The following is a 14,167-nucleotide window of genomic DNA, read 5'->3' on the forward strand; positions in this document are numbered from 1 at the left end:
TCGAGTGGTGTGTGGTGCTGCAAACCCAGAAGTCCCTCCCAATCACTCAGAGAGCTTATAAAAAGTACAGATTCTAGGACTTACATGAGAATCTTTGAAGCTAGGTCCTGGACACATTTTATTAGCAGGCTCCCCATCTGTTTTTACACTAAATGTAACTCTAGCAGGGCCAGGGCATGTGGCCTGCGTTGTCACACGGGGCTCTGTGCTCAGAAGGACCCCATCCTTGGTTTAATGCTCTGCTGTCACTTCTTGAAATTCTTCGAATTGTATTTTGAAAGTGAAGTCATGGGACAGTGGATTGTGAGTGGAAAGAGAGGTGATACAGACATACAGTGTTGGTTGTTCTTGCATCCGTTTGCACGTAGTGTCTGTGATTCCCACGAGAGCAGAATGCTCATAATCCTGGGAGCAGAATGCTCATAATCCTGGGAATTCACCGAGACTGCAAATGCGTCCAAGATAAGCGGTTCGTCTAACAGCTGAGGAGGTGGGGGTGCTGACAGTTCTGAGGGGCCGTGCTTTCCACTTGAGCCTGAATTTGCTTCAAGCGCAGAGAGACAAGGCTGGTCTAAGAAACGTGAATGACCAAGGAACCTTCTCAAGCCTTCCTTACTCCTGTTGCTTCCCTGTATTAGCTAATTATTTACATCAAAGATGATGACAGAGAAGGAAAGGGAAAGAGGGAAGTCCACAGTTCCTTTTCCTTTCCATCTTTCCTTACCCAACAGTAAGCTGAAGGTTGTGTTGACAGAAGTGCATGTACCAGGGGGTGAAAGAGATACAGTTGATGCTTCTGTGCAGCGTCTCCACTGTTCTGAGAAGAAAGAAGCACACTCGCCTGTACAAACTGTGACATCCCCGTTGTGTAATTTCAGCGATTCTGCATATGATTGAAAAGCTCTTCTATTCGCATTTAAAACAGGCATTGCATGATATAAAAGTGAATGGGTAAAGTTCATGCTAACAATTTAATATTTTAATTTTTCTTAACGTGGACTCACATAACTAATAAATAAAAGACACCGTACAAAGTTGGGAGACCACTGAAGAAAAGCAAAATGCTTTTAGTACCTTTAATGACATCACTTCTCTGCTTCCTGAATGGGGAAACCTGCATTTTCATTTTGCAATGGGCCCCTCAGAGTATGTAGCCATCCAGGAGGGGGACCTTGGTTGCCTTCATAAAGCAAACCAGGAAAGAAGAGCAGAAGGAAACTAGATTGAAGCTGAAGCTGTTGGGAGACTTTGTGGGTAGATGAGACACAAACTCCTGGGGGCAGGAAATCTGCTGCAGGGCTTGTGGGGCAACGCTGATGCACGCAGGGACCGCGAAAGGTCACATGGCTGCTAGGTGGCTGGGCCTGCGCCTGAGACAGACAGTCTGCGGCAGAGAAAGAGAATTGTCTGAGTGCAGCTGTGTCACCTCCCACCACCCGCTCTCCTGAGTGCTCCCCTCTGAGAAATAGGGTGGTAATATCTCCTGCAACCTTTCTAAGGATTCAGGGATATTTAATGTTAAACGTTAGCACGGTGCTGACCTAGCACATGTTAGGTACTCAATACACGCATGTTTTAGTCCTGTTCCTGTCCACTGTGCCTGACCTTAGCTTTCTGAATCCCGCTTTCTCTCCACACTTCACCAACACAAAGCCTGGCCCCAGTGCGGGAGCTCACATCTGCTCCCAGTTAACTTTTGGAGTAGAATTTTTCTTTCCCTTTTTTTCCCCTTAAAGCTATAGCCCTGCTTGCTTCAGTGCAAAACATTTCATAGGATCAACCATGGAGGTCAAGTAAAGTGACTTGAAGTTATAGTTTGTTACCATCCATTTATACTTCTCACGTCACGGGCCTGTAATTTATTGTAATGGGACATTTTTGGCTTAACACGTAATAATATAAGCAATGCTATATTTCAAATAACTGCCAATGCTATGGACTAATTTCATTCGCGCTTTCAGTGTTTTACTAGAACACTGTTTTTGGAGAAACTTTGAGAAATATATGGGCAATTTGTATTTTTACATTTGTTAATTCATAAAGCAGCAGATGATAGCATTTATATTACATAAATAGGTTTTTAGCGATTGACACAGGGAGGTTTTTTGTATGTTTGTTTGTTTGTTTTTTTATGACAAGAATTGGAACTAAGCTCATTTGCACGCAGAACACAAACCCACAGCGACTCTTAATGAAACCAGGTTTGGGAAGAATATTTTTAGCCAAAGCAAAGGATACTTGTTGGATGTTACCTAGCAGCTGATGCTAAAAAGCAAAGGTTTAGAGGGGTTATGCTGTGCAAGTGGTAAAAGGGGAGGAAGGAAACAGTAGGAAGTGATTTTAGATGATTAGTTGTTAAGAGTAACGAGATATAGAAAGTGAATGAAAATCCTTTTAGAATGTTCAGAAAAACAAAAAACCCTGGTCTCCTTTTGGCTAGAAAGGGTAGCAATCCCACCATTACTGCTGGGCGGAGCGCTTTGAGGTGGGGCTTGTGGCAGCCTTTGAAGAACACATAACGCTGGTGGGAGAAGGTGAGGTGCAGTGGTCGGAAGAGCATCTGGCCTCATAACAAACAGAGGACAGTGCTTAGCAACGAAAGCAAGAGCTCAGTCTAGTTGAGGAGAGGGAGGGTGGTGACGGTAACAACCATAAAAACGGCGACGAGAGGCCGGGTGAAGGGCGCGGCCATGGTTATTCTGGAAGGAGAGGCCAAAGAGGCTTAGACAAGGAATGGCCAGGCCGATCCAAGCCTCCTGGATGGTTCCTAGAACTGTGTGATGCAGTTCTGGTGATGGTAATAGATCCTAAATACATAAAACCTTTGGAGGAAAAATAAAATAAAATGCTTGCATCGCGAGCAGATGATCACAGTTAAGTTTACGGCATTTTGTCCCCTAAATTACTTAGGAGTGTTTACTGGATTATTTGTTTGTTTGTGGTTCATTTTTACACCTAAAGGTTTTACTATTTATACCACCGTTCTCCAACCTGTGTGGGTTTTGTCAGTGTTGCCCCTGATTTATTTGGCAAGTAAGGACAAGAAAGGGAAAGTCTGTTAGAGAGGAGAGAGGAAAGGTATCAAAGGCGTCAGGTAGGAAGCTCAGGAGAAATCAGTCATACAGGTTAGTTTGACCTGGAGGGAAAAGAGGGAAACGAAACAGAGAGAAAGGCTAGGCAGAGCTGCGGGGGACCTTGCCATCTTCTGGTAATTGTAATGGAGTTCTTATGGGGGGAAAAAAATTAAAAAATCAAGCATAAGTAGTCAGCTTTCCTGGAAAGAAGGGCTGAAGGACAGTAGCTAGTTCTTTCAGCCACGGCTTCCTAACGACGATCGAAAACGAAAGAATAACACTCACGTATAGAAGAATTAACTCCAGCCCGAGCCTTGGAGAGAATTTCTGGGCCACACCCGTCCAGCTGTCCCTCCCCCTGAACCTGCTCCGTCATGTATGTTGTAAACCATAAGCTGCACACGCATGTGCCCTCGCTTTATCGGCTGGAAGGACACCCCAGAAGTCGGAGCTCGCAGGCTGGGAAGAGGCAGAAGATCCCGGAGGAGCCTGCGGGAGGGCTCAGGCTGTTCCTTGGTTGCTTTGAGGCAGCATTTTGGGTGTCTAAAGCATTTATATAATTCTATGTGCAAAGCACATAATTTTCTAACCACTTGGCTGTACATCTGAAACGAATACAGAATAACACTGAATGTAAACTGTAACTGAAGAGAAAAACCCCCATGTAGGCAGTGCCGTGAAATCCACGTGTATTTCGGCCCACTCCAGTTAAAGGTTGATATTGTGACTTTTAACACCAGAGATACCTGGTCGTTCTCATTCTGCTGATCCAACAACCTTTTAACGTCAACAGAAAAAAAAAATTAAACTTTTTGAAATATTTCATTAAAAATAATATTTCAGTTTATTAGTAGAGAAAGAGTGAATGTGAATTGTTATTATTTCTTCACACTGTTCTTCCAGTATGGGAAAAGAGTGTCATGTGTTACATCTAATTCACCCTCTAGAAATGATAATGGACTTGCAACCGAGGTGAGCAGAGTCCCAGGACATGAGTGTTTCGTCTTGGCCTTTGTGCTAACGTAAGTTCTGGCCACTCACTTCCTCTTATTTCTTTCTTTCGAAAATATGGTAACGAAAACACTAACACTTCATAGGATTGTCTCTAACAATACGTTGCTGTTTTAAAAGATCTTTTCAAATGGATTCAGAAATTCTAAGTGGCCAGTGGGATTTTCCTCTAAGACCCACTGTCCTTTCCTGTCCTGAGTGAACGAGAAGAAGTGAGGGGAGCCCTGAGGTGATGCTCTCACACCGTCCAATGAGCTGCTTGCTGAGTGGCTCCTGGCCACCGGAGGCATTTCCCCTCTGAAAGAACCGTTCCTTTTGTGCAGACACAGTTCATGGGAATATCTGGATATAGTTCTGGGGTCTTTAAAGCTTTTAGGTTTCTGACAGAGAGAAACTACCATTTTATCAAATATTCATGACATTGTAGTACAATGAAGCTGACACAGAGACACTAAGATAGACTAAGATGAGCTTTCGTTGGCTGTTCATGACTATGAGAGGGTATATTCAGTGTTTAGAAAGAGAGTAAATTAATATGAATGTTAATGTTAGATAAGTGTGAACATTTCAGAAAAATAACGGAAGAAGTTTATGGAATTAGAATCAAAGCTAAAATGATGCGAAGGAAAAATATATCTAAGTTGGTATGTGAGAAATAAGACCCCAAAGAATGGAGTCTCACCTACCAGCACAGTACCTATCGAGCGGTATAGGATTCTAGACGCTTGAGCCATTTTCACCCCATATCCAGCGACAGTCTGCTTTAGTGGGTGCTAAACTAAAATTAAGGTGACTGGAGATTCTGAATGAACTCTCCAGGAGCTTACAGTCTCTGTTGATTCTAAGATCTGTGCAGTTTCTAATCACACTGGCAAGCTTTCAGCTTCCTGTTCTGTTGATGGGACCATTAAATGATGGATATTCCAGAGCTTGGAAAGCATCGGAACCACACACGGCCATGTCCATGATGTTTCTTCATTCGTCATTCTGTATGATGGAGACCGTATAGTGTCTATGTTCAATTATTCAATTATTCAATTATTAAAATGTGGGCAATGTCAGCTGGCTGCTGACTGTGGCCAAATCGTGACGGTGCCCTGACCTCCAGCTGTGCTAGGGACAGACAGTGGGATGAAGGTAACACCACATGCAAAGCTGTGCTCAGGGAACATGAAAATGGGATAAAATGCATTTCTTGGGGCTACATATGGCCCACATTTTTCTGTCTCTTGAACAAAAGGACCTGAGACCAGGAAAAGCGGAAAGTCTGGCTCTCTCTTGCTGTCTGCTGTCAGAGGTAAGACCATGAAAACAAGGAATGTAAGCACCAGTTTATGGGTGAGCTTGAATTTCCATAAGCTGGAACCATTACTGGAAGTGCAGGAAAAAATAGTGAAAATGTGGGCTTGTAGTTGATTGATTTGCACTTGGCCACCTCACCCCCCCTTTTTGTCCTTTGGATGTTCTTCTCTGAAACCAAGGTCACCCCCATTGAACCATGCTTAAATGAACATTCTTTCTTCATATAACTATGCAGATGACAATCTACATATTTTTGTCACTTTTTAACCCTGTTTGAGCACTGGTCAAATATGACAATTTTCATACATTTCACAGTCAGGACAGTGAATTAGTTTAACTTTTTGAACAATCTTAAGAACTCAAATTATTTAATAACTTAGACAGCTTTAATGTTAAAGTGAAGGATATTTAATTTCATGAAAACTAAGATTTGATAGTTTGAGGTGGTCAGGAAGAAATTCTCACGATTTCCAGTCACTCTGATGTGGTTACAGAAGAAGGTAATGAGCATTTTGCTTTGTAAAATGGTTGAGCATGAGCGTACACTGCGAGCTATGTTTATAAAACGCCTCAGCCCCGCGGGATCGGGAGCTGCGTTTAATTAAGGAATCGGCTGCGGCCTGCTCTCGCCTCCACCAGGGATCTCCGTCTGCCTGATCTGTACCAAGGCTCTATAAAAACTGGCTGAGCGATTGGTTTTTGTGACAATCCTCTTCATTTTCCCTTTTCTCTAGTGTAGATGACATTCATTTATTTATTTTTCCCACAGAAAAACATCAAGCTATATTTCTGGTGGGTTAATAACTAAGGGCTTGAAGTAAACAAGAAATTAGCTGGCATGAAATATGAGGTGATCTTTCCTAATTATCGCAGCACAGAGGACCCACGGGCTGGTGACGGACAGAAAGCTACCACGTAAAGGGCTTAGGCATGTAGATCAAATATCCGAGACCTTACAGTTTTTTTTTTTTCTGAAAAATTCCATTGCTGCATTATACCTTTTAAACACAGGCTAATGTTGAGATTTTAACTTACATTTCAATGATGTGAACGGTGATACGTGTCTCCCTTCCACCCTTTATGTAGGCCCTGACTTCGTTACAATCCAGATTAATCTGTGTCTACACAGCATGATTAGCTACCAGGATAGCCTCTGTCTGCAGAGTCCTTCTGTAAGCGGAAGAATCAATAGAAGGTAATTATTGATTTCTCACTCAGGACCCACCATGTAAATGGTGCAGTTGGGGACAGAAAAGAAAACTGAAGCCACGACTTGTCCAAAAAGAATTTAAGATTAATCTTGCCAAGGGACAAGATGAAAATGATGAAATTGTTGTTATTCTAATGTTTTTGACTTATGAAAATGGTAATTTCATAAGATTCAAAGTAGTGACTGTGGATGACAAAACAGTATACAATTATAATTAATATACAATAATTATACATTATGGGATGTAAATGACAAGTCCTACACAGGCTTTGTGTGGATTGGATATAAGGAGACACGGGTTCGCCAGGGAGTGTTACGGGATGGGAGGGAGTGGGGCTGGGAATGCCAGCCGGGCTGCAGTGGAAGGAAAGGGTGAGGGACACACGGAAGGGAACAAAGTCCCTGACTGTTCTAGCTGGATGGGTTTCTACTTTCTGAATGTCATCTTTTCTATCTCTTACGTACTTCTCAGTCAATGATGCCTATGTTCGTGTACTAAGATGCTGTGATAGGTGCTGTGAGTACCAGGCATGGTCTCTTACCTCTGGGTTACTACGAGATTTTAAACACATATGTTGTGCCTCCATAAATCGATTGTAACACTTCAAGTTATTGTAGAAACTCTGGCTTTGTGCATCTTTCAACCTCAGAAAGATAAAGGCAGCATATGGAATGGTAATTTTAGTACCAACAGCCATTATGCAGGTCAGAGATTGATGCTACTGAACAACAAGAATAACACATTAATGTGGAGCTACCACCACCCTGAAAAATAACCGGACTTGGATCATAGTTTCTTATGTAGAATCGATCATTTCAAATTGTGTGGTTAATATTAATCATTAAGTATTTTAAAGGAATATGTATCGCTTTAAATAATAACTTTGTGATACAAGGATTGGTGACTCACCCTACATATTACCTTAAGGGCAATGATTACATATCTTAGTCCATCCTCATATATGGTCTAACTTAGCTGGTCCCTAAAGGTTTTGAGAGGTTGCATAATAAACACCTAAGGTGCTTGATAAAACTCTATTATTTGATTCAAGAGGGCCTGGGAATTAGCATTTTAACAAGTACCCTCATTCGATTCTGATCCAGGCGTGAAGAGGTCCTGCTTGGTTGGAGAAGCATTGTCTTAAAAGCAGTTTCGGGCTACTTGCCTCTTTTAGCCGGTGCTCTTGCTCCCTCAGGTGGTTCCATGTGGAACTGCATGTTTCAGATTTCTTTCCACTGATTAGAAAAGAGAGATTCACAGTTTACCTACCTGTTCATCTAGCCTTTATTTAACCAGGCTGTCAACCTACAAATGCCAAGTGCAGAATCAGCATTCATATCCGTACATACAAATAAGATGACTAGAGAAAACCAGGAAATGTCACCTGTAAAATTCCGCAATTTAGAAAAGCTGTGGCCAAAATATTGGCTATTTATTTTTATGATTTTTTTTTTTTTTAGAATTTTGAAGGACTGTTTAGTAGAAGAATACTGAAGAGTTATTTGGTGGCCACATTTTCATGGGCCAAGTGTTTAAGCTTTGTGAATTGTTTAGGATTTAGAAGATGTGTATGAAATAAGAAGGACCCAAGGTCTGTAATGCTCATTCAAAGTTTTCATTTGCTAGGGTTTTTTCCCTAATGAAAAATATATAATTGATAAGCATATGATGAAGGGTGTGATGATTAAAGAGGAAGAGGTAGGAATTCCTTCTTCCCTCTGTGACTTCTGGCAGTCGTCCAACAGGTTATTTATTAAAACCACCTGAGAGAAGCTTAGTGCGTGATGTAGTGATAACTGGGACACCACTTCTATAAATGAGGAGAGCTATCTAGCCAACCCAGCCTGGCATGAAAGGTTTAAGACCTAAGTGCAGGGCAGGCTCTCAGTACTCAAGAGAGGGGAGATTGACCAAAGGAGTGGGGGGCAAGGCAGCTGCCGGGGACATCCTAATGGAGCCCCTAATAATGGCTGCTTTTTAAATACCTTTGTGCAACAGTGTTGCTGATTTACATATCATACAATTATCTGTTCCTTAAAAAATTTTGGTTTTTACAATTATCTGTTCCTATTGTGGTTCCTTTATTCATTCATTCATTCATTCATTCATTCATTCATTCATTCAGTACTGATTATGTGTCAGGCCACGTGCTAAGTGTAGGCATATAAAGCCAGGTGGGGATGAGTTGGTGTGTGTCCACTCTAGTGGAGACAGACAGAAAACAACTATCTAAAAATAGATCAAGGAATTACAAATTAAGGTAAAAGCTTGGAGGAAATAAATAGGAAGTTGATATTGAGAATAACTTTGATGGGGTGGGATAAGACTTACTTTCCTGAAGGTGGCTGGGAATGCCTCCTGGATAAAATACAAGCTTCGGTGCTTACCGAGTTCAAGGCTATTTCAAGTGCTTTTCATGTACATTCTAGGGAATGTACCATTATCAAACCCATTTGACAGGTGAGGAAACTGAGGCACAGAGACACTAAGTAACTTAACACATAATTTGTAAGTGGTGGGAACTGGATTTAAGGTTACACTGCCAGGCCCCGGAGCCTGCTCTCGTGACCACTCTGATCCCCTTTCCCAGTCCAGACAGAGGGAGGGGCATGTGCAGAGCCCCTGAGGCAGGAAAGCACTGGATGACTGGGGCCCTGGAGGAAGGTCTGTAGGAGGGAGGGGCACAGAGGTGGTGGGGGTGGCCTGGTGGAGGTTAGAGACCGAGGGGAGGCCCTTCCAGAACATGGTAAGGAGGTTTGGATTTTCATTATGAGTACAGCAGAAAGTCAGGAGGGTTTTAAGCAAGGTTCAAATATGATGAGATGCCTTTTAAACAGGTGACTTGCTGCAGCTTGGAGAACAGATTGCAGGCAGGAAAGGCTGTAGGAAGACCAGTTAGGAGGCAGTTTCGGCAACAGAGATGGGAAAGAGGTCGGAACAGATTTTGGAGGTAGAATGAATAGCACTTCAGAAGAGAAAGTGCCCCCCTCCTCGCGGAGGTGGTGGGGAGTCGGCATGTTATATTTCCCTGGGGGCGTGGGCTCCTTTCAGACCCGTGTCAACACAGAAACCAATGTTCAGTGTTAGGAGAGTCACCGAGGGAGCCGAAAAGAACAGAGTGCTGTTTCCCCCAGTCCAATAGAGCCGCTGCTGGTTGAGAGCAAGGCCTTCTTCTGGTGAAATATGTTAATTTCACAGGTCAGGACACTGAGCTCAGAGGAGGTAAGTGATTAATTGCCTAACTAGTTAGTTGTCGACTTGGGAGTAAAATGTATGTGCTTCTCAGGGTGATTTCCCACCAGTTCCAAGGCACTGGAGCACTTTGGTACAGGCCCAACACTTTCTTCATTTCTCGCCCCTTTAATTTGAAATAGCTTTTTTCTGACAGCAGCCATTCCCATTTCACAACACAGGCTAAAATGCAGCTCCTGCGGAGAACTTCCCTTCTCTCCTTATGTGTGAAACAGAAAGAAACGGAGGAAAGGGCAAGTCAATAAGCTCGCTTCCCAGGTGCTGGGTCACCTCCTCTGCCCTCTTGTTTGCCTGCAGGAATCCTCGCCCTTGATTATAACAGGTGGCCCTGGTATGAACAAGGTCACAGAGAAGGTCAGGGAACTGCTGAACCCTGGGGGCCGCAAGGAACATGCTTGAAGCAGAAAAGGGGGGGGGGGGCTGCACCTAAGTAAACCTCTCCTTTACCCGCAGCCAATTAGAGTGTCTACGAAGATCTTCAAAGTTTTCTTAAAGGAGCTAAGCAAGTCCTGGAGGGTTCAATTAATCTTACCGTGGCCCTTCTGCCCAGTGAAAAAGATCACGTTATTTTGCAGGGCCGAGTGGTTGTTGGCCGGCTGGAACTTCAAGTGGAATTCACAATCGAGGCCGATGTCTGGGATCCGCGAGTAAGCCAGGAAGGACGTGCATCCGAAGGCATCCGTGCCACTCAAGCTGGGCTGAGTAATAGTAACAGCTGCGGAAAAACCCAAACCCAAGTGTTAAAGGAAACCCGCACCCGTCCTGGTGGGAGGAGGGTTGTGGTTGCCGATGCATCTGGCCGGGTAGCCTGTGTGCTGTCCCACTAATTACACTCGAGTGCCCTCAGCCTTGTGACGCAGCCAGGAATTTCAGAGCCAGAACCAAGGAAGCTCAGTGTTTTGAGATCCTGTGTATACACACACTCACTCACAAACCCTTTCTCCATAATGGAGAATTTACCTAAAAAAGCAAAACCTTATGTTTTGGAGATTGATTTAAGAAATGGGAAAGGTCACTGGCAGACAAAGTATTTATGCAGGTGCTTTGTAAACAAGATTTGGCATCCAGACCTCAGAGAGGAACCCATAGCCCGGAGCAAACTGTGCGGTTCTAATCCTGCCCCTTCATAGTAGCTGAAGCCATGGGTCAGGGGTAGGAAAGCCAAGAAATCGAAAGCGAATTCGATCAGTGTCCATGACCTTATTGTGAATGGCCAGAACTTTCCCTGAAGTAAGAAATCATTGTCTAAAAGAAATGTTCATCCCTTCTGTGCTGAGATGCTCGTCAGATCACGAAAGAATGGGTTTCAATAGGCCTGAAACTGTAAGGAGACTTCATAGAAACAGGGAGTGGTAAAAAACAAGTTCAGGGGCCAGTGTGGACAAAATAGAGTTGAATTGAGGGGTGCTATTGGCCAACTAGCCTCTCTTTCCTGTCCTGCCTCTATCACATCTTGTATCCAAATTTTCCCTTTCCTTGTTGTTTCCTTCATAAATAGTCCCAACTGGCTTTTATTTTCCCCAAGCCAAGAGGCCCATAGGAAACAGGATGGGGGATCTCGACCCCCATCCCTGTCTGTTATGAACGGTATTCTCAGATTAAAGGATGTTCCTAGGATCTATTTATATTGGTTTGAGACAGCTTGCTAGAGGAAAGAAGAGATTGTTTTGATTACCTTTTATTGCTCACTTCTTCTCAAGAGATGTTGGCTCTCCTGGGAAGTTGTAAAACTAGAATTTTTACAAGCCTTAAGAAATATCCTCATTCTGGTATCCAACACTTAAAATAAAAGAGCTTGTTATGTCTGGTTATAACTGTTTATATAGCAAATAATTGTGCTATCCTGGGAGAAATGATTCGAGTTATCAGAGGCTTTTATTTCTGTTTGTTTCACATAACTATTCAAGTAGGATAATTGTGTGGAAGAAGTTGGATACTTCATTTTAATATTTAATATTTAATTAAAATCTGATCATTTTATTCTTTGGGTTGTGTGGTCTAAGATAATTTTTTTTTCCCCCTCAAAACTCATCAAAATCCAATGTGGGATTTTGAGACCTATCACCTTTTATATTTATTTTTTTTATCTCATGGTTTGTGTTTCAGAGATAATAAGACTATTCCCATCAGGTATTCTACTTTCAGTAGTTCAGGGAAATGAAATGTATTGCAATTGAAACAAAATAAAAACACTGACAGTGTTTTACCATTGGTGTTAAAAACAGTGAAAATAGAATTCAATTGAATTTAGTACTAAGGCCTGGCCGGTATGGCTCAGTTGGTTGGGGGTCGTCCCGTGCACCAAAGGGTTGACAGTCCAGTTCCTTGTCAGGGCACATGCCTGGGTTGTGGGCTCGATCTCCAGTAGGGGACATGCAGGGGGCAGCCAATTTATGGTTTACTCTCACGTCGATATTTCTCTCTCCCACTCTCTTTTTCTCTCTCTCTAAAAATCAATAAAAAAAATCTTAAAAAATGAATACTAAAATAGAAGAATGAGTTAAAACATTTCTTCCTGTTAATAATTTACAACCGAGTCTACCTAAAGGTATAATACATTTAGGTTATGTCAACAAATATATCGTGTGAATTTCCTCGCCAGACCCTGTGCTGATGCTGGTGACACAGAGATAACAGAGCACGGCCCATACCCTCAAGGAACTAGTGTGTGGTCCATACATTTATCCAACAGAACGGGGTTGAAAATTGAGGCTTGACTGATGAGCAGCAATTCACCTGACAGATGAAAGGGAAAATCATTTCAGGTAGAAAGAGCAGCACATTCTAAGGCTGGGAGGCCCAGACAGCGTGTCATCTACTCAGGAAACGCATGGCGTTTGCAGATTGTAGAGTGAAATGTAAAGCGGAAGAGTGTAAGCAAATGAACCAGACGGTCAGACAGGGGTCTGATTATCAAGCTTTATCTTTTCTCCACCACCTCTGAGTGGTTGGGCAATGACCGCAGCTGCCTTTTGAAACTTTCACAGCCGTGATGAAATGTGAAGCTCAGGTCAGACAGAGAAAGCTGGAGGCCTAACCTTTGTTCAACATGAAAATGAGGACTTTGGTGATATTACGAAATAGGACAGTGAGCTGAGGTTATACTGAACTGTAAATGTAAGAAAATTTATGGGTAACTTGTGTTAAAAAAGGTAATGGTGTTATATTTACCTGAATACTTACTCAGTGTTCATCTGCGCTAGCATCCCATCAGAATTAAGTTTATGACACAATTTTATACTAGTCAAGAGAAGTACAATGTATTTTGAAACTCGGGGACAACAATGCCCACAGGAACAGATCTGTCACTCGCCGGGCATTTCTTAGTCTAAAGCTGAGCTGTTCAGTGACCATTGAACTTGCCCCCTGTGGCCTTGGAGCACTTGAACTGTGGCCAGGCCTGACTGAGACGGGTTTAGTATGGGGGGAAAACATGTGAAACATCTTATTAATAATATTTCGTATGCATTAAATATTGGGTTAAATAAAATATATTATTAAAATAAACTTTGTTTCTTTTTACCTTAAAAAACGTGGCTACTAGAAGACAGAATTACATCGGCACCACACATCCTGTTTCTACGGAATAGCCCTGTGGGTAGAACCGTGCCACCTGGCAGGTCAGTTTTTTCTCTGAACCCTTGGCCGTGCCTTACTTCCAGGGGCTTAGTCCTTTGGCATCTTTGAACCTGTAAAACGAACGTCTAGCCCATTTCTCAGAGACTCTGTGCCCTCCCCACACTGCCTTCATCATGCTGGGTCGGGCAGGAGAGCACGGGGGGACCAGATTACTAGGACTAGGGCTTTCGACCTTACGAATGATTCTTTCCAGTCCCTTAAAGGAACCTCCTTAGGATCTTCGGCCAGGCAACACTGGCTTGATGTGATTACTCTATTGCACACATTTCCATATCAGACTTCTGGGAACATCAGTCATCACCAGATCAGGAGACTGAACGGATTTTAATGGAACTCTTGTAGGGCTATTAAATGTATTTTTCCCCTTTGTAATCTCGGGTTGTCTCGTGGCTTCCATACGTGAGTTACGCATTTTTTCCCTTAAGTTCTTTCAAAGTTGCAGCGATGGATTGGGATCATAAGGAAGGAAGGAAGGGGGATGCTGGGATTTGAATTAAACATTTATTATTTAATGTATGGATGAAGTGAGCAACATCACTAACAGTCTGGGAAGATTTTAGGCAGTTAGAAAGCCTTAGTAGCTCACTAAAAATTCTACAAACCGTTGACGAAGGGAGAATGTGATAATCTTTTCTATAATACAGTGCTATGTTATAGGCTCAATGTAGAATCTTTGCA

The 14,167-nt window shown here is 42.7% G+C and overlaps 1 protein-coding gene across 1 annotated transcript in view; it reads right to left on the reverse strand.

Moving 5' to 3' along the window:
- Positions 1-14,167, reverse strand: part of EYS (EGF-like photoreceptor maintenance factor) — a 1,117,601-nt gene that overhangs the window by 43,027 nt on the left and 1,060,407 nt on the right. The window contains 1 exon segment of the mRNA XM_087817245.1: positions 10,383-10,566. Within this exon segment, the coding sequence (XP_087673371.1) occupies positions 10,383-10,566 (184 nt within the window).

The sequence above is a fragment of the Miniopterus natalensis genome, chromosome 5 (assembly GCF_054644295.1).
Source record: "Miniopterus natalensis isolate mMinNat1 chromosome 5, mMinNat1.hap1, whole genome shotgun sequence".
In the NCBI taxonomy this organism is placed as follows: Eukaryota; Metazoa; Chordata; class Mammalia; order Chiroptera; family Miniopteridae; genus Miniopterus; species Miniopterus natalensis.